The sequence below is a fragment of the Lytechinus variegatus genome, chromosome 1 (assembly GCF_018143015.1).
Source record: "Lytechinus variegatus isolate NC3 chromosome 1, Lvar_3.0, whole genome shotgun sequence".
NCBI classification, from domain to species: Eukaryota; Metazoa; Echinodermata; class Echinoidea; order Temnopleuroida; family Toxopneustidae; genus Lytechinus; species Lytechinus variegatus.
This window is the reverse complement of record NC_054740.1, coordinates 69,264,536-69,286,482: the sequence shown is the minus strand read 5'-3', so window position 1 is coordinate 69,286,482 and position 21,947 is coordinate 69,264,536. Positions and strand designations below refer to the sequence as shown.

Genomic DNA, 21,947 nt, shown 5'->3' with positions numbered 1-21,947 from the left:
GGGAATTAGACCAACTGGTTTTGAGACAAAATGGTCATAGACAAACTGGTAATTATTGGACATGGACCAAATTGTTGTCAGATGAAATGTTGATGGACGGAATGGCATAGACTTGAGGAGGGGACAAGTTGGCAATAGAAGAATATGCAATTTACTTGTTGGAACTGTGATTTAATGTCTTAGTTTTGGAGGCTCTATAACATGATACAATGCAGTTCGTCCACTGTCCACAGAGTTCGTCCATGCACTTACCGTTTTGTATAATAACCAGTTGGTTGATTTGCCATGCATAGCCATGCATACTATATGGTCTATTTGGGCTAAGTGTTAATTGGGCCGAATGAATGTGAAAGAAAATGGGGATTAGGCCAGCTGCATGGTTATGAGACAAAATGGTCATAAACAAACTGATAATTATTGGACCGAATGGTTGTCCGATTAAATGTTGATGGACGGAATGGCTACATGTATGTGATGAGGGGACAAGTTGGCAATAGAATTGACAGTTTACTGGTTGATACTGCAATTTAATGTCTTAGTTTTGGATGCTCTATAAAATGATACAATGCAATGCAATACACTGAAAAATTACCATTCTACAGTGTAATTTTGTCATGAGTTTGATAATGAGATGAAAGATGTTTAAAAAATGCTATTTCATTTTTTCAGACAATCATGTTTTGTTTAAAAGAGTAAAGTTTTTAGTTGTAGCATTTTGATTTATTTGGTAGTATGGTAAAGCTATTTTTGAGAATGTGCTACACTTTTATATTAATCACATTACAGGTTATCTTCAAGCTTTCACCAGATGAAGATGTTTCACCGAAGCTCTCAATCCTTACCATCCTAGGCGATGCAAGCGGTCTTCTCCACATCCAACCCAACCAAACATTCTTTATTGAGTACACATCTGCTGTAAATAGACGTTCAGTCCCACCTGTTAATATACATGTCAGTCAAGATTCCACTGTCTACTTGCCAGCTGACTTTAGGATCATAGGAGATGCTAGTCCGCCATTCTACCTCGATGGCACCATGGTTGGGGTTTACAATCTTACTATTGGAGGAGGGAAACAGATGGAGATAGGAGAACATGCAACCAATCGTCATATCAGTAATGGGACCTGGGTTTCATCATCTGTAGAAGGTATGGATGTCCAAAGTTGTGTGGTTAACAATTGATATACGTGCAGTTCCATAAAATAAGCAACCTATTTTTTTACGTCTGACCTTTATTTCTCTCCATTTTTGCTTCTTGAACTTATCAAGTCAATCATTTCAAATAAAAGAGTAGAAATATCAGGAAGATCCCACTTATATTGGGTTTCAAGAACATATGTTTTGTGACATTTTCCATGCATTATGTTGGCATAAGCAGTGATATGAGTGATAGAGGAAAAAGTTCTTTAGTAAAAAAAAGAAAAATAGTTGAATTAGCTCCATTTGCAGCTACCAAAGAATTGATATAAATCTCCATAATTGATTAAAGGTTGTTTAAAGACTTACTGATTAAAATATACTAAATGTGTTTTAATATCAGGTAGGTTATAAAAAGGGCTCTTTTGCAAAGTCCACCAGCTTTCTCTATTATACAACAAAGGTTGTATTGCATAAAATTTCCAGTTGATCATAACTGTGCTGTGGTAACTTCGGATGAATCCTCATTTGAGGTTGTGAGTTTGTTGACTAATTTGCCATGGTAGTTGTCATTAATGATTAAGTAGATATCAATTGTAACTTCATGATCTTTTTTATTTATTTCTTTAGGCCACATTCTTGTAGGTCATCTGGAAATGGAAGCCCAGTCCAGTTTTGTCAGTCCTACCCATCTCACAATGGACGCTGCTTCCATCATCATGCATTACAAATCATACATCACTGCACAATCCCTTCATATTACCGCCAACGACCTCACCATTGAAGGAGAAGCACGCCTAGATGTATCAGCACGAGAACCTGGACCTGGGCTTGGTCCAGGAACAGAAACGCCTTCAGGCGGAACTGGAGCTGGTCACGGAGGCTTTGGTGGAGGTGCCGATCATACTAACTACACACATGGTAAAAATTTATGATCAAAATTTTTACTATCAAAGTTGTGAATTTCATATCTCCTACTTTTTTGTACATGCTTGAATGCAGATTTTCCTGGTAATTTTGTGAGTTAAAAGAAAAGTCTCTTTCTGGAAATTGAAAATGGTATACATGTAAATGAAAAAGTTTGAGTTACATAGTTTTTTCTGAAAGTTTGAAAGCATCATATGTATTGGTTTCAGTTTGATTTTCAATTGATATGAAGCTATCCACATACAAAACTCACCTCACCCTGAATTGTTTTTTTTTTAATTGATTGTCTTTAGTACATCTTAAATGAATCATTTGAATCATGAATTTGATACCATTTCATTTTTTTCTTCATGGGTAATTACCATGCTAATATTCTAAGCCAATCAGAACTGAAAATTTCATTGATAATTTTTTTGTGTATGACAAGTTATTAATAACCTTTGAACTTCCCGATACTGCGCCCTGATTTTGCTGTCATACACTTACGGAAATTATGACTCTCTTTCACTTCTGCAGGTGTTGCATATGGTTCCTACATCACCCCGTCTCACCCAGGGAGTCATGGTGGAGGTAATAGTGGTGGTACAGGTGGCAGCACGATCAGACTGGAAGTAGGCAACAAACTCCACGTTGATGGATCAATCCTTGCAGAAGGGGGTAATGCCGAGGTCTCTTCCACTAGCGGAGGGGGCAGTGGAGGAAGTATTTGGATAGATGCATTAACATTCTCAGGACATGGGACAATATCAACTGACGGTGGAAACGGAACAGGAAATGGAGGCGCTGGTGGCAGGATTGCCGTGCATGTCTCTTGGCTGAGGGAATTCTCTGGTTCATACAGCTCTCTTGGTGGTTTAGGGATTGATGGAGCAAATGGAGCTTGTGGAACTGTTTACTACACGGACACCAATCAGGGGTTGAATTATAGAAGGGCTATCACTGGCAGTGATGAGGAACAGATTTGGATAGTAGGTTTTACTAAACTTCAACTAGATAACCAAAACCGCAACCATTTGCTCCCTACTGTCATTGAGGATGATCATGGTACTGGCTACTTCGAGTTTGATGAGCTAGAGACCAATAATCATGTGACAGTGTGGCTTCATGAATCGAATGCAACACTGGTGGTACATAAGTTCATCGGAGATCGAACAGGCCGTCTTCATTTGAGATCTGGTCAGACAATGTTCAATGAGTTTGTGGAATCTGAAAGTGGTATTTCTGTAGCACCTGTCAGTTTTCTAGTTGATGTGGGTGCAGAGTTGATATGTCCATCTACGGTTATAATGTTGGGAACAAGAACAATAATCAATGGACTTTTGGCTGCTGTGCTTGATATCTATGTTGCTGAAGGAGCTAGTGTAACATTCTCATCAACATCCACAACCGCTCTGTTGATCAATGATACATATGAGTCAATGACAGAGCCAGGAAATATCAGTTTTAGCCAAATGATCATCCAAAAGGATTCCCACATTGAGTTTCAGGAACTTGAAGCTGACTTCACCCTAACAGCTAGTAAATTGACCATCAAGTACCATGGATTGGTTGATATGAACAGAGGTAATATCCACACAGGAGAAGCAGTCATTGAGAGTGAGGGATACCTAAACCTTAATGGAACTGGATTTGGACCAGAGTCGGGTCCAGGAAAGGGAACAACTACTGTAAATGGTCGTGGTCTTGGTGGCGGATTTGGAGGTGCTGGTGGGGGCCCAGAGCCACAGGAAGGTGGTTTGGCATATGGTTCACTGTATGAGCCACTACAGATGGGGAGTGGTGGTGGAAATGGTGGTGGATCTGGAGGAGCAGGTGGAGGGGTTCTGCACTGGATAAATGGAAAGACAATGCAAATTGATGGCTTCATCTACGCAGCAGGGACGCATGGTAGTGGCTCAAATGCAGGTGGTGGTAGTGGAGGAGGAATATTGATTGAGGTCACTGACTTTTCTGGTCATGGTGAGATCAATGCTCAGGGAGGCGATGCTGCATCGGTAGAAGGAAACTTTGGGCATGGGTTTGGAGGATCAGGTGGACGCATAGCCATTCATGCAAGAAAGTCATTCCTGTTCTCTGGAAACTTCCAAAACGCTGGCGGTAAACGTGGATCTGAAGGCTTTGGTGCTGCCGGTACTGTATATGTTGAAGAAAATGACAGGGGACCACAATATGCTGACATTAAAACTAGTAAAGGTACAAATTCAACCTTTATTGTGGCTGATCATCGATATGTTGAGGTGGACAACGACAACCAGCATGTACCATGGATTTTCACCATGCTATCAGAGGGAAATTTAGCAGAATGGGAACTTGATGAACTGCATGTTACCAGACATGCTAATGTAAGATTCTACCATCCGCAAGATGAGGAAAATGTGACAGTTGTTATTCATAGGTTCCTTGGTGATAGGACAGGACTTGTGAACATCCGCCTCAACCAAACAATATACTTTGAGTTTGTGGAATCCCAAAGCAATGAAACTGTCGCACCATGCAGTTATCAAATAGACGCTGGCAGTGAAATTGTATTTCCTACAACTGTATTCATCCTAGGTACTAGATCCTGGTTTGCTGGACTAATAACAGGTGTTCACCACCTACATATTGCAGATGGAGGAAATGCAGTATTCATGTCAACAGCACACACAGCACTACTTGAAAATCTGGAATATGTGGACATCACTCCACAGGGGAATTTCAGCTTTGCAACCTTCACAGTGGAAAGGGATTCAGAAGGTCACTTCTGGCAGATAACTCAGCCACTTGGACTCTATGTTAGTGAATTCAGAGTGAAATTTGAAGGACAGCTATACATGAATACGGCTGAGATAAAATCTTCCTTTGCATGGATTGAGAGTCGAGGAAGGTTCCACATGGACGAAAGAGGCCATACTGCAGAAACTGGTCCAGGAGCAGGGTTCACAACACAAGATGGATCAGGCACTGGAGGAGGGCATGGAGGACAAGGAGGAGGACCATCAACTGAATATGGGGGTGTGCCATATGATTCTGTGTACACACCACTATTTAGCGGTAGTGGGGGTGGTGATGGTCAAGGAACAGGTGGTACTGGTGGAGGCTATCTGTATTGGGAAGTTGCCGAAAAGCTGTCATTGAATGGAGAACTAGCACTACGTGGTGGGAATGGTGTAGGCTCCAATGCAGGAGGTGGTAGTGGTGGAGGACTGCTGATAGAGACAACCAATATGACAGGCCATGGTGTGATTGATGTGAGGGGAGGAAACGGCACTGGGCAAGGAGGCGGTGGTGCAGGAGGTAGAGTAGGGATCCACTGCAGGTGGCGCTACCAGTTTGGAGGAAAATTCATAGATCATGGAGGCCTAGGAGAGGAGGGCAAAGTTTTGAGTCATGGAGGTGCAGGTGGAACTATCTACAAAGAAGAGAATCTGCGCCCTCTGCCATACCGCATCCTAAAGAGAGATAAGGTACACAACAGTACATACCTTGATGTTGATCACAAATATGTGCACAGTGACAATGATGGGAATGATGTTCCTACTGCTGCAATGTTAAGTGAGGGAGGAACTGTAGTGTACTATTTTGATGAGATGGAACTCACCGGTTCGTCGAGACTCCTAATCTACCATCCTGATAATGAAACTGAAGTCAACATAACTGTGCACCTGTTCATTGGTGATCGTACTGGGCAGCTGCATCTGCGAACGAACCAGACAGCATTTGTTGAGGTAGAAGAGACAGAAACAAACAAGACAGATGCCCCCTGCAGTTACATCATTGATCCCGGTGCAGTTCTTATTCTGCCTACGGAATTCCATGTCCATGGAACAAACAGCCTAATTAAAGGACTCATCGCAGGAGTACATCATCTCTATGTTGAAGACCAGGCCAGGATGATATTTGAATCAACAGGAAATACTGCATTGTGGATGCAGAGACAGTTTGTCAGCATAACCCCATTGGGAAATTTTGCATTTTCGACTATTACAGTCAAGGAAGGAGGTACAGTGGGGTTCATGAGGATCACTTCTCCGTTGAGGTTAGAATCAAGTGAAATGAGGGTAAAGTATGGAGGGCAGCTGTTCATGAATGAAGCACATCTGTTTTCATCATATGCCTGGGTAGAGAGTACTGGAACCTTTCATCTCGATGGCGGGGGACATGATGCAGAGTCTGGACCAGGAGCTGGTTTTAATCAGGATGGTGTTGGATATGGTGCAGCACATGGCGGAGAAGGGGGAGGAGTAGATGTGTCCCTGGTTTCCCAGCCGTATGGCTCTATTTATTTACCATTTCAATCTGGGAGTGGTGGAGGTAGTGGTCAAGGAGCCGGAGGAAAAGGTGGAGGCCTTCTGCGATGGACTATTGGACATTATCTTGAATTGAATGGGTTGCTTTCCCTCAAAGGACTTGATGGTGGTCAACATGCAGGTGGTGGAAGTGGGGGCAGTGCTATCATTGAAAGCACAAACATGACTGGCCATGGTGAGATCAATGTGCAGGGAGGCAGTGGGTCTGGTCAAGGATGTGGTGGAGCTGGTGGCAGGGTAGCCATACTCTGTAGATGGAGGTATACATATGGTGGAAAATTCACTGATTTTGGAGGTAGTGGGAGCTCAAACCAGAGGGGCGCAGCAGCAGGTACCATCTACAAGGAAGAGAATATGCGTCCATTGGAATATCGTAAGAGCAAGTATATCAAATCCTTGAACACCACTTTGCTTGTTGTGGACCATACCTATCTCCACATTGATAATAATAACATTGATGTCCCAGTTTCTACAATGATTCGAGAGGACAATGCAATAAGTTATGAATTAGATGAACTTGAAGTTACTGGTCTCGCACGGTCAACTGTTTATCACCCAAGTAATGAGACAGAAGTCCAAGTCATTGCACATCGATTTATTGGAGATAGAACAGGGCAGATGCATCTGAGACGAAACCAAACCTTATTTGCTGAGGTTGTGGAATCTGAAACAAATCATACAGAAGCACCTTGTAGCTTCAGAATCGATGATGGGGCAGAGATAGTGCTCCCTTCCGAAGTTCATTTACATGGAATACGAACTGAAATCCATGGTCGAGTGACTGGCATCCATGATCTATACATTGAAGCTGATGGATATGTAATAGTGACATCTACTACACAAACTGCTCTCCTTGAAAGACAAGAGTATGTTTACATATCTTCCAATGGCAACTTCTCAATTCCTCGCCTGTACATTAAACAAGGTGGCAACATTGACTTCCATCGTGTCAATGAAGAAATTCTGGTTGATGTTGCATTTCTGGAAATAAAATTTGGAGGGCTCTTTGAGATGAATAGTGGTTCCATTTACTCTGACGTTGCAGATCTGGAGAGTGAAGGCATTCTAAGTCTGGATGGAAGAGGGTATAGCGGGAGCGCAGGACCTGGAGCTGGAGTAACCATTAGCAGTAGGGGTTCCGGTGCCCACCATGGTGGAATTGGTGGAAATCCAACCATAGGTGATAATGGATCATATGGGTCTGTTTTCAATCCCACTGAGCTTGGAAGTGGGGGTGGCAGGAGCAGCCGTGGGTCAGGCGGATCTGGAGGAGGTTCTCTCCGATGGGTTGTGGGTAAGGTTATACACATCAATGGTCTGGTCTCAGCAGATGGTTCCACTGGAGAGATTGATGCAGGAGGTGGTAGTGGAGGCAGCATATTGATTCAAGCACTGAACATGACGGGTCATGGTGAGGTTAGGACCAGTGGGGGTAACGGCTCAAGATATGGGGCTGGTGGAGCTGGTGGGAGAATGGCAATACACATTGATTACCAGAACAACTTTGATGGGTTATATAACTGCAGAGGAGGGTTTTATGGAGGAAACTCTGATCCTGATCACTCAGGAAATGGAGCAGCTGGGACTATTTATAAATATGAATCAAGAAGAGGTCCTCAATACAGAGACTTAAAATATAATGACCCAGCTCTCAATATCTCCACAATAAAACCAGAACACAGCAAATTGACAGTAGATAATGGGATAATAGACGTTGATCATCCAGCAGTTGTAATGGAAGAAGGTCGTCAGTTCTATGAATTTGATGAAGTCCAAGTGGAAGGCTATTCTTATGTCCACTTTTATCACCCAGAAACAGCCCTTGATATCACTGTAATCATACATGAGTTGACTGGCAATAAGAAAGGTCTTATACGTGTCCAGAGTAGGCAGCGAGTGTTTGTCAACATTGTAGAGTCAACGCATACCTACCTTGATGCTCCTTGTGGATTCCATGTGGATTGGGGTGGTGACCTTGTCCTTCCTACAAATGTCATCATCCTGACTGAGAGGATTCTAGTTGAAGGACAACTCTCTGGAGTGGAGGAATTAACTGTTGAGAGAGATGGAGAACTTCAGTTTGGCGGTAGAGCCTTTACCTCTCTCCTTCCACCCAGCTCAGAATGGTACATCGATGTGCCCTATGACACTTCCAGAAATGGCACTATTGATATTGGCACCATTCTCGTCAACAATCGGGGTATTATTCGGCTTGCATCTTCTGCTGCTGAACCAGTAATAGATGCTGGTGTCCTGAGGGTGAAGAAAGGTGGATCTGTAGTTGCTGAATGTGAGAAGATCAGTGTCAATGCTGGGGAGCTGGTGATCGAGTATGTAGGCATCCTGTCCTCCGTAGGGTCTGGGATGGGTCCTGGTGCTGGGAGTAGCTATGGCGGTGCAGGACATGGCTCACCAGGTAAGATGTGAATATATCTTCATAACTATGATAAGATGATAAACCCCCCCAAAAAAAAAACAAATTCATTGCCATAGATACTATTCTATGAGACAATTTTGCACCATCGCTTTTCTATCTTTATGTGTCAAATTACAGGCAACTTGCATCACTTTTTTAATGGAGGCCACCATTGACGGTAACCATATCTCTATTGATGATTATTGATATAATTTCTCTTGCTCACATCATATAAGTTTAGTTTTAATTGAGTTTCATAGGCTGCACGCTTGTCACCCATTATGTATGTAATGCATATTCTGTAAGAAACAGAATCAGGATCATCATGATTCCAAAGCTTTTATACACCATGCTCTGTTGATCCTCAATCCATTTCTGACAATTTAGGTAGAACTTTTTTACAGAATGATGAAATGTAAATCACATATAAAATGTTATCAACTACTCTACTATGATATCACATTGATTTATTTATTCATATATGTGATAAATTAATTTCTGTTTCAAGGTGGTAATAATGGTGGCGGATCAGCATATGGTGATTTGTTCAACCCCAGTTTGCCCGGGAGTAGGGGAAGTGGGGTGAGCAAAGGAGGTGGCGTTATCCTTCTAAACATTGGTGGGGTAAGTTTTAAACTTGTTACTTTTGATATTTGAAAGAGACAAAGAAGATCCCAGGATATTATATACCTGTTTTTTGAAGTAGATTTTGGGGGCAGCACACTCGGTATTTTCAAATTCTGGGCCCCATCTTGATTACAAAGAATTACGACTTATTCGATCAAGTAACTCTATTGAAATCCATCAATTTCATATTTTTTTTCTGCAGGAAATTTGCACAATGTCTCCTATAAGCAAAGAGAAGGACAACAAATTTTCAAGAAAACAATGAATGCATGAATATATATCATAGTTAGAAAATATTTTGAACAAACATGCATAAAAAATGTTGATGTTGCTGGCTTTCCATAGTGGCAAATGATTAGATCAATCACAACTCTGTGTAAGACAGGGCCCAGATTCTGTAGTTAATATCTCTTCCAACAATTTATTAACTCAAATTATGATAATAATAGTTTTACATATTAGTCTGCCTCTTCCCCATCTTGCAATGGATATATGTCTCTATTTAGGATTGCTGCATGTTGTGTCTTCCAACTGTATGTCCAAACCTGTTTCTCTTCCGTCTTTCAAAGGTTTCCCACAGATTCTCACTCTCCTAAAAAATCATGTTAGTCATCATCTTAGACATCCCTTCTCCCTAGCCATATTACTAAGATTTCAAGCCTCTTTTCTTCTGACTTTCTGATTATCCAAGTTTTAGATCCATACAATGCTACACTCCAAACAAAACATTTGACAAGTTACTTCCTCATATGTTTATTTTACCTCGCTGATAAAGATTGCTTTGGCAGTATCTTTTTTTTATGCTATCATTATTTTATTATTGATATTATTAATAATAATGATAATGATATTAATGATAATGATATCATTATTGTTGATATTTTTATATAAAAGGTATGTACATTTTTTTTTTCAATCAAAACCAGCAGTTCTTATGCCAGTCAGTGGTAACCAAACAGGATTAAGTGAAGCAAAGTATGGAAATAAACTGATGTATGTTTTGATTAATCCAGGAAAGTCAAATATCGATGGAAAAAATAAATCTATTCATCTGGAGTTACGTGTTGAAGCAGAGGACAGTTTCACATCCGATCCGGGACGCTTCTTCAGCTCTTCTGAACTGGCGGAAATTCCCACTGAAACTGTCCTCTGCTTCAATAAGTAAGTCCAGATGAATAGATTTATTTTTTCCATCGATAAAGTATGGAAATTTTCACATTATAGATACAAACAAAAAGAAAAAACACCATCAAATACTATGTTTCTAAAATATGTTGGAAGTAATTAGTAAGTTTGAAATAAACAAAAAAGCAAGATGGTTAATGTGTAGTGATATTGTTAAAATGCATATTAAAGTAAAAGGGTGTAATCCTAGATAATATCATATGATGTGAAGAATTAGTAATATGGATTTTTTTTTATTGTAGAAACCTGCATGTGTGGCGAATGATTAAAAGATGAAACTATGTTGTTATTATGATTGAAATATCATTGAATTGTATTGAATCTTTGTTTTGTAGAAAATGATCTGTGATGGCACTATATCTGTTAATGCCCATGACCCTACTGCTACTTATAAAAGTGGGGGAAGTGGTGGAAGTCTGCTAATCAAGTCTAATACCTTGCGAGGTCATGGAGAGATCGTTGCAAATGGTGCAAGTGGAGACAGTGGTGAGAATTTTGTTTAAGCCAGCTGAATATATGTTTTATGATATTAGTACCAATTGGAACTTGCTGAGACAATAGTAAACTTTGAAACTAATGTGATACCTTCCTTGCCATTACTAAATTATCATAGAACCCTGAACAGTATTAATTGAATTGTGGGAAATATTTCTCTCTTAGTATCATTAATACAATTTAAGGCAATATTTTAGAATTCATTAGCTTAATCCTCTTTTTACTTTAATAAACGATATGTAATTCTCTCAGGATGAAATGAACTTTTTGCATAATGATTTGTGGATTTGATTTATTTTTTTCTTTGAAGCGTTTATTAAAGATGGAAAGTGTATATATGATTATTAGTTTACTACAGTGCATATCAAAAAAAAGTATACACTTAGGAAAAATCCTGTAAAATTATACATTTGTAATATCCTGAATATTTTTCCACATTTTAGCATAGGTACAGATCCATTTAAGCATATGACGATATAACTGTTGAAAAATATTTCCGCTTGAGCGAGCACCACTTACTTTTGAAAAGTTAGTGAAAAATGATTTGCACAGAACTTTGAAATAGTTATGCAAATAAAAGTAGGCCTTAATCATGAAGAACATGGTGAATTTAGCTAGTGAAATTGATTTGAAGATACCTTATACCTATTTTAATTTGTTTCCTTGCCCAAAACTCTTCGAAGAGTGCATTACGCCCCATCCCACTCCCCCACACATCGAGGCCATCGTGACGATATTTGCTTTACATTGAGCTGTGATTTACATGAAATGGCTTAGGCTTGATTTTCATTTTGTTATTCATTGTCAAGCTCAGGAAAAGTGTGGAGAAACAAGTATTAAATGAAAAATGAAATGTAACCCCACTTTAAATGTTAAAAACTTAGTGAAAAAATGCTAGAGATGTCTGATAAAAACTTTTTTTCAGATTCAGTTATGTCTTCAGATCCAGCTTGCATAAAAAGGGTAAAGGTTGTGCCTACTAAGTGTTGAAATTTCAATTTTGGTGGCAAAATTGTTACAAAATGCTTGAATGTATCCGTTTTATTCAATTGACTAAAAGTGCAAGGGAAATGTATGAGAAATGTTCCGCAGGATAAGATTGATTTTGCTCTTTCCCTTGACACAGCGTGAAAATGAGCATTTCTGCACAAACAGATTTCTGCGAGCTTTACAAAAATGGACAGTGCTCACTCAAGTGCAACATTCTGTCAGAACTATTACTTTCATTGGATAGATGAGACCCAAACCCAAGATTATATGTGAATAAATTACCCACACATGTTGTATATTTTTAAATTCTCAGGGCTTTTTCAAAGTGTAAGCTTTTTTTGATAAGCACTGTATATTGATCTTATGTATTATTATATAGTTCAACATTAAATTAAACTTGATGGCCTTCTTTATTTTTTTTTTAGGATCATCAACCCGATATGGGGGTGGAAGCGGAGGACGTATGGCTTTATGCATCAATGAGCCTTACAGGTTTCAAGGCACTGTTCAAGCCCTTGGTGGTGCAGGGTCACACACTGGAGTTTCTGGAGGGCCAGGTACTGTCTACAGGCAGTATGAGCAGGATGGCCACACATGGAAGGAGCTGGTGTTAGATGGCAGTGATCACTCACTGAGTGCAAATACAGTGACACTTGCTGGAGCTGTTCACTATGAGTTTGACGCTGTTATTCTCCTACGAGGGGCAAAGTTAGACATTAAGGTAGGCTGCTATTGTGTATTGTCATTCAGGTACTTATTAGCACTGTGAATTTGCTAAGATAAAAGTTTAAGAAATCTCCTTCCCTGTGGAATTTTATAAACTAATGTATCTAAGATGTTTGCAGCCTTCATTCATGAAGCCATGCAGTTTAGATAACAAAATAAATATAATGATAATGACAATGTAACTGCTGAAGGTTTCCATGGGAAAGAAGAAGAGTGTAGTTGATTTCATGGTAAACAGTGTATCTTTCGTGGGCAATTGATAAGAACAATAATAACGAAGAATGAATATTCAATCTTTAAATGCATTAAAAGTTATTTTCGTTACTCTTGTGTCAGATGTATCTCGATGCTTGTGACATTTTAGATCAGAAGACTGCATTTGTGTAGGCCCGATTCAGTAGATTTTCAACTTGGACAGCAGATGCATTGTTTCTGTTATCAAATACAATGAAGAATGGATGATTTCAGAGAAAAGGAGAGGGATTGTATCCTCTAGTAATATGTCTGTATAGAGATGCATGTTAAGAATATTAAGTGCAGGACATGTACTGATTGTAATGTTTCTTTTTTTTCAGGGGTCAGAACGGTCCATAGGCTATGGAACTATACATTTCCTAAAGGGTGATGGGACAGGAGAATTGATTGTAAAAGATCATACCGAGATACAGCTTTCTCCTGCTGTCGGCAGATCAAGACCGACCGAAGGCATATCCATACAACCGAGAGGAATCTTCATTGTGCCAAGTATCCTTGAAGTTCCTGATACTCTCTCAATACAGGGTGGTATATTCGGATTACAAGAGCTTGTTGTCTCTGGAACCATTCACATACACAACTCTGGCTATTCAGTTTGCTCAAACTGCTCACTGGCCTCAACAGAGCTGGGTCAATACCGTCTTACCAGTATCCATGTGCGTAATACTGGAATCTTTCATGTCAGGAGCAGCACCTACAGCACTTGGGATGAAAGCGGGGTTCGTCTGTTTCTTACTGGGATTCTAGAAGTGGAATACGGAGGAGTTGCACGTGTAGAGAAGAGTATTGCAGGATATACCAAATGCCTTAAAGTGGAACTGTCCGGAAGTGTTGATGGATCAGGGTTAGGCTACCTGCAAGAAAGTGGCCCTGGGCGAGGTTACAGATGCAGCTATGCTGGCAGTGGAGCTGGGCATGGCGGTATGGGGAATAGGATAGGATGTGTTCATGGCAGTGAGACATATGGTGAAGCTTGCCTGCCAGTCAATTCAGGAAGTGGAGGTGGTTCAGGATGCACTGGCAGTCATGTCGGTGGAAGTGGTGGAGCTGCTGTCAAATTCATCTCAATTCTGTCTCATGTAGAAGGTGATATAAGAATGGATGGAAATAATGGAGCATATTCATCTGGAGGTGGCAGTGGGGGGTCTATCTGGCTTGATAGTGATGTCATTGAAGGATGGGGTGTTCTGTCGGCTTCAGGTGGGAGTGCATCTTCAGCATGGTGTTATCAATATACAAGATATGGTGGTGGAGGAGGAGGGGGCCGTATAAGGACATTTTCCCCAGGCCCATATCCCATTTTGTCTGGAAGACGTGTGGTGGATGGACCAAATGCCGGCTCTGGAACGCTCTGCACGGATCCTTTGCTTTGCAATTGCCCAATCTCTTCTCTGTGCAGTAATCATGGTACATGGAACACAACAACAGAGGAATGTACCTGTGGAGATGGATATGTTGGTACCTGGTGCCAGGTACCATGTTCATCAAGCTTGACCTGCAATGGGCATGGTCTATGTACTGATTCTGGTGACTGCATCTGTGAAGTGGGATATGTTGGATATCAATGTGAGCATGAATGCACCAGAAATGACACCTGTAACGGACATGGTGAATGCTCAGTATTCGGGGAATGCCTATGTCAGGATTGTTTTCATGGTGAAGATTGCTCACAAGAATGCAGTGATGCTGGAACATGTTCTCTCCTGGGTACTTGCGATTGCAATAGCTGCCATGTTGGGGAATACTGTGAAACTGTTTGCTCGGACCATGGATCTTGTGAAAATGGGGTTTGTTCGTGTGATGATGGTTGGAGCGGTGAGCACTGCTCCATCGCTGGATGTCCAGGTGACAATAATTGTTGTGGAAATGGAGTTTGCAATTCTGCAATTCATCAGTGTTATTGCGATCCTGGATGGTGGGGTAGTGACTGCTGCTCTCCAGACTGCCCAGGAGATCCAGATTGCAACAGTAATGGAAACTGCACAGCTCTGAGTAATCCCCCACAATGTACATGCTTCCATGGCTGGATGGGTCTCGCGTGTGAACATGAATGCCTCCATGGGAGTGTGGTTGTTCTAAATGGAGATTACACATGCGAGTGTGATCCCTGCTGGGTAGGTTCGGGATGCAATGTCTTGTGTTCAGGTTTTGGCTTGTGCAATGATACTACAGAAATATGTCAATGTGATCCTCTATCTGGGTGGAGAGGTGATCTCTGTGAGGTCCCTGGGTGTCCTGGAATTGGAGAAGATTGCTCTGGACATGGTGATTGCAATAGTGCAATTCATGAATGTACCTGTGATCCTGGCTGGTCTGGCGTTGGCTGCCACATACCTGACTGCCCTGGTGAACCAGACTGCTATGAACGAGGCTTCTGCAATGCAACATTCAATCCGCCTGAATGCAGAAACTGCTCCACTGGGTTTATGGGACATGATTGCAATGAACGTTGCATCAATGGTCAGCAGCAACCCATGGACAGTGGGATATGTGTTTGTGAACCAGGATGGGTAGGCACGAGTTGTGATTCAGAATGCTCTGGTCATGGTTCAATCATTGATGGAGAGTGTGTATGTGATGAAGTCTGGCGCGGAATATTCTGTGACTACCCTGGTTGTCCAGGTGATGGTATTGATTGTAGTGGCCATGGAGAATGTGACAGCTCACAACATGTCTGTACTTGTGATCCTGGCTGGATTGAAGATGGCTGCAACATTGCTGATTGCCCTGGAGAACCAGACTGCAATGGTAAAGGTACCTGCAACAGCACATTTGATCCACCAAGGTGTCTTGACTGTCAGCCAGGCTTTATGGGACTTTCCTGTGAAGACCCCTGTGTCCACGGAACTCAAGATCCTCCAAACAGTGGCATTTGCCAGTGTGACTCACTCTATACTGGCATTGGATGTGATGCAGAATGTTCTTTACATGGAAGAATTGTTGGTGATCAATGCCTGTGTGATCCTACATGGTGGGGAACTCTTTGCGATGAACCAGGCTGTTACGGCAATGGCTCATCCTGCACAGATAGGGGTGAATGCAATGCAGCTTCTCATATTTGTAGCTGTGTGAGTGGATACAGAGGAGATGGCTGTGAATATCTGGACTGTCCTGGAGATCCTGATTGCTTTGGACGTGGTGAATGCAGTGATAACTTTGAAACGCCACTTTGTATTAACTGCCATTGGCCTTACATAGGAAGGGATTGCAACCAACTTTGTCAAAATGGCACTGAAGAACCAGTCAACAGTGGAAACTGCATATGCGATGCCTGTTTTGCAGGTATGGGATGTAATGCTGAGTGTTCTGGAAACGGCCAATGCCTCACCAACCCTGAGAGTGGGCTTCTCCAATGCTCTTGCATCACAAGATGGCGAGGAGATCTATGTAATGTGCCAGGCTGTCCTGGTGATGGGGAAGACTGTACTGGACATGGAGACTGTAATACAGGTGTTGGGCAGTGTTTCTGCTACCCAGGGTGGATTGGAGAGGGATGTGATGTGCCAGACTGTCCAGGAGAACCTGATTGTAATGGACATGGCGAATGTGCAGTATCATCCGATTCTCAACCAGTGAGTTGATATTAATTTACTAGCATTATACTTTTACATACATTAATTTACTAGCATTATACTTTTACATTTACCTGAATCATTCAAATTTTAAACGCAGGAAAGAATAAAGATTAACTATCTTGTGCGCATGTATTATGAATCACACAATTTGATCCTCATTTGATTACAGGTTTATGCAAAGAAATTAGAGTTTTACATTATAATATATATTACAAATATCGGATGATCATTGATCACTATAATTTACAGACAGAATTTAATTTCTTATTTAGATCTCTGAGTTTTTAAAAGGGAGTGAAAAAAATTATTTTGCCCTTATTCTGTGTATTTACATTCTAAGATCTAATCAGCTGGTTGTCTTTTTCATTTGCATAACCTCTTACCCTTACCAGATCTGCATTTGTGAAAATGGCTTCTTTGGAAGTGATTGTGATTTCTTTTGCATGGAAGGTGAGGTGCAGGATGGGCACACTTGCAAATGTGACAGATGCTATACTGGATTTGAGTGTAACGTTGAGTGCTCTGGCAATGGAATTTGTAGATCTGGCGAATGCGATTGCTCCAGCAATGAAATTCAGTCTATTCTTGGAGTTCAGTCTTTTCTGGGACCACTGTGTGAGTTTAGAGGATGCCCTGGAGATGATGGTTCCTGCAATGGTCAGGGATCCTGTAACATTGACAGCCAAGAATGCACCTGTTACCCGGGCTGGAGTGGAGAGGACTGCAATGAGCCGGATTGCCCAGGAGTTCCCAGCTGCTCTGGTATGTTACAAACTCTTGATAACCTCTCCATATTGGATTGTAACTGTTCTTCGCTGTCGCACAAATGACTAACCCATTCAATAACAACTGTGAAACCCTCAACACCAACATCTTGAATGATTGTACATGCAGCTGCTTTCTGATTGTGGTTAATACCCTTGCATGTGTCTTTGTCTTTTCAAATCAGAGTACTCTTTGTTTTCAAAGGTACATAGTGCACTATAACTATAAAGAATTATCACATTGATGGATTTCCATGGTTGAGATTGATTAAATCAATCAAAACTCTAGAAAATTAGTCACATGCCATATGCAGCTTCCATATTTTGTATAACCAGGCCAAGTGTTTCCTTTTCAAATTGCCATACCATTTAACATGCAAAATTTTATCTTTTTTATTCAAAGGTTGTGCAAGATTTCAAGTCAATTCCTCCCACCTGCTCTAATAAAAATTTCCAAAATATCTCATTATTACCAATCCATAACTCATTTTCTATTTACTTTCTCTTTAGTGTGTTTTCAAAGCGTCCAAATACAATGTTTGCCATGTTTAAAAATGTTGCATTAATGACCCTTTACAGGAAACGGTGTGTGTGAGAATAGACAGCCAAGGCGATGTTCCTGCGATGAAGAATGGACCGGTGAAGCTTGTAGCACCTCCTGTGTCCATGGCAAGAATATTGATGGATCACGATGTGTCTGTGACCCATGCTATACAGGGCTTGGCTGCACAGAGATATGCAGTGGCAATGGCCAGTGTAATGATGGGTAAGAACTGTATATTTCAAACCGATGAAAATACTGGATATGGGGGGAGTGTCTGGTGTTTTGTGTAGGCATAAAACCTAAACCTGCTTTAGGTTAGAAATATAATGGTCCCGGAATTGATAAAGTGGGAATCAGTTAATCCATAGGTAAATATGTTCATTTGCTAACTTATGTTATATGAATGTTCAACTAAGAAAGACATGGTACATTTCTGTGATATTTAGAGATATACAAGTGGTTTTTGCTTTAATCGTTCTTTGTAATCAATATTTACTTGTTGCATTTTCTGTGTTTGTATTTTAGAACTTGCATATGTGACTTCAAGAGTGGTTTCCGAGGTGACCACTGTCAGATAAATGGCTGTCCAGGAAATATGACAGATTGTAGTGGTCATGGATCATGTAATACTGGAAGCTGGGAGTGTCTCTGTGATCCTGGTTGGCAAGATATTGGATGCCAAACTCCAGATTGTCCAGGAACTCCAGATTGTTCTGGACATGGTGATTGTCCTTTACCTGCATCTGAGGAGAATCCTATTTGCCATTGTGAGGATACTTACATGGGGCATGCTTGTGAGTTCAGATGCTTCCATGGACAACCCTCTTTGCTTAACATGACATGGGTCTGTGAATGTGAAGCATGTTACAGTGGCCTGGATTGCGGTTCTTTGTGCAACAATCAAAGCGATGTATGTGATAATGGGATTTGTGATTGTGGATTTGACGGATGGAGGGGAGACGTCTGTGACAGGCAGGGCTGCCCAGGAGAAGGAACAGACTGTAGCAACCATGGACAATGCAATCTTGCTGATCGCTCCTGTTCGTGCAACCCTGGTTGGACAGGAATAGGATGCCACATCCCAGACTGTCCTGGAGAACCTTATGACTGCAATGGCCGTGGTGTCTGTCATCCCGAGGATCCCTTTCCTCGTTGCATCAACTGCAGTGCTGGTTGGATGGGAGCTGCATGTGAGGTTCCTTGTGTGAATGGAACCCAAAACCCACCTAATTCAGGCATCTGTGATTGCCAGCCTTGCTTTCATGGAATAAGCTGTGACAGCCGTTGCTCTGGTATTGGTGTGTGCTCCAGTAATGGTACCTGTGACTGCACTTATGCTGCTGGGAAGGGAGCATTCTGTGAAATCCCAGGCTGTCCTGGAGTATTTGAACTTGATTGCTCTGGAAGAGGATCATGTCTCGAAGGTATGTTTATATTTTATTTTTTAATCTAATATCAGGAGATACAGAAAGGCAACTCCGAAAGATATGTGCACCTAACTTCCTATACGTGGGAACTTCCTGAATTAATCAATCTTTCTAGTTCATATGAATTGTTGAAATGCTCATAAACTATCATGGCTTATTCAGTTGATGAAGTGAAGTAAGATTGGAGAAAATTTTGTGGAGCCATTTTTCTTTTGAATGTTCTGCTCATGATTTTTTTTCACAAACATTATTTAGTGTCTGTATAACAAACATTACATAACGTAAATATAGCATTAGTGTGTGACTATAATGCAAATAGATTAAAAGTTAATATTCCGGTGAATTCTTTCTCTGCAATGAGTGGAGATCCAGAACAAGAAAACATGGAAGAAAACATAAGGCAGCATAAAAACATAAAAATCAGAAGTTCATAATTTTTATTGGTGTATGGCACGAGAAATATTCCAATTATTTTGATGCAAGTTGTTTTTATCTGTCTGCAGGAGAGTGTTTGTGCAACCAGGGTTGGACTGGTGTTGGTTGCGAGATAGCAGACTGTCCTGGAGATCCTGACTGTAACGATAGAGGAGTTTGCTTCTCTGAGCTCGATGTCCCTGAATGTCGTAGCTGTGCTACAGGATGGATGGGCGAGGCTTGTGAGGTACCATGTGGTCCAGGTATGTTCACGAAGAGTTATCCCTAATGTTATATATACCAAGATGAATGTTTTTTTTTCCTTTAGTAAAGATGCAATTTTCTTAAGATTGCTGTGAGATCTTTTATGAATTAATTATGCTTTCAGGGTTCTTAAAGAATAATAAGGAAAAGTTATCACATCAACCTCTTGTACTTGTATTGCTTGTGATAAACTGCTTTCTAATAAGAATCGATAACAAATTGATGATGATTAATCTGAAAGTTTCATCAGTCAACTTCCATTTTTATTTTATCCATTGAGAAAATCAAATGAGATATGTGCATGTCATCAGTGTTTTTTCATGGTTATTAGTAGAAGTCATTTACATTTACTTTGGAATGTATTTTGTCCACAGACCATGGCATCCAGTTTCCAATGGACAGAGGAGTCTGTAAGTGTACAGACCCTTGCTGGCATGGAGTTAGCTGTCATGACCTTTGTAGTGGTCAAGGATTCTGTACCCAGGACGGAAACAGCCAGTGTGAATGCCAACCTAGCTATTGGGGAGAGTTCTGTGAAATAGCAAGTTGCCATGGCGATGGCCGCCCATGCACGGGGCATGGCGTTTGTCAACCAGACAGAACGTGCATGTGTGAGAGCAGCTGGTTAGGACAAGGATGTGAAATCCCTGTCTGCATCAACGACTGCAACGGATACGGCTTCTGCGATGGCTCCAGTGGCATTCCAGTGTGCCAGTGCGATGAGAACCACTTTGGAGTGGATTGTGGGTATGACTGTGTGAATGGTACTGTCTTCAATGAAACCTGTGTATGCGATCCATGTTCCTCCGGCCCATTCTGTGATCAGGAATGTGCTGGTCATGGCAGATGTATGGATGACACATGTCATTGTGATCAGGCATGGTGGGGTGAGGACCTGTTATTTTTTTTTTCACATGTGTAATCTATGGACAATTACCAAAATGCATTTCTTTGTTCATATTTTGAGATGAAGATGTTTGAGATTAATGCTACTTCAGCACATTTATTTGATTCTCATGATATCCTTTTCGAGATATAGATTATGTTATTTTTCGTCATAGATCTGGAAAAATGTTGATCATGTGAACATTTATCTAACATCAAGGATCAGTTATTTGCACATTTTTCAAGCTGTTTATTTTCACTCACCAGTCTTCAAGGAAAGCATAATATTTGATGGCAATATGCATAAGGAAGACAAAGGAAGATTAGAACTTCTGTCATTGTAATTTTTAGCACATCTTGGCTCTCATATGTATGGTCAATCAAAGAAGGCATCCAGTATTCTCTCATTACCATTACTTTTGTGTCTCCTGGGAAAATTTTGATGAAAGAACTTGTCAGATGTTTTATCAGACAATTCCTGTTTTCTCTAACAGTTTCCATTGGAAATGTGCTTCTCTATCATTCAAAATCAAGAAGAGTTATCAGATAAAATGTTGGTAAAATGCTCCTCAGGTTACAATTTTCTCTCGCTCTTCCCCTATCAGGTACTGATTGCAGTTACCGTGGCTGTCCAGGTGATGGAACCAACTGCACTGGACATGGCTACTGCGATGCTCTTCATCAACAATGCAGCTGTATGTTAGGATGGAAGGACCAAGGCTGTAACGTTCCGGATTGTGATGGAGAACCTGACTGTGGAGGAAGGGGTAATGTTTATCATTCCTTTATGAGTTCTAGAAGCCTTATTTTGTTCTTTATTGTTATTTGCTTATGTGCAGGGGATGAAAACCCTTGGGGAAAACTGTTGATTTCTTTTTTTGATAAACATGTACAAAAAACATTAAAATGGCCATCTGATTTTTTTGCATGGTCACCCCCCACCCTTGCCACCAAAGAACACATTTTATTTTTTATTTGCACACATATGATTTTGTTTGATGTTGTCCTTTTTTGGGGTACATGTAAG

General features: G+C 40.9%; 1 protein-coding gene across 1 annotated transcript in view; it reads left to right on the top strand.

The window, feature by feature from the left end:
• LOC121431712 overlaps nt 1-21,947 on the top strand; it is a 171,096-nt gene that overhangs the window by 115,484 nt on the left and 33,665 nt on the right. Inside the window, exons 87-99 of the mRNA XM_041629374.1 lie at nt 787-1,147; nt 1,768-2,058; nt 2,581-8,769; nt 9,278-9,393; nt 10,917-11,067; nt 12,492-12,787; nt 13,368-16,619; nt 17,015-17,384; nt 17,966-18,152; nt 18,456-19,354; nt 19,861-20,034; nt 20,410-20,922; nt 21,526-21,687. Coding sequence (XP_041485308.1) covers nt 787-1,147; nt 1,768-2,058; nt 2,581-8,769; nt 9,278-9,393; nt 10,917-11,067; nt 12,492-12,787; nt 13,368-16,619; nt 17,015-17,384; nt 17,966-18,152; nt 18,456-19,354; nt 19,861-20,034; nt 20,410-20,922; nt 21,526-21,687 — 12,961 coding nt within the window. The remainder of the gene's footprint in view (nt 1-786; nt 1,148-1,767; nt 2,059-2,580; nt 8,770-9,277; nt 9,394-10,916; nt 11,068-12,491; nt 12,788-13,367; nt 16,620-17,014; nt 17,385-17,965; nt 18,153-18,455; nt 19,355-19,860; nt 20,035-20,409; nt 20,923-21,525; nt 21,688-21,947) is intronic.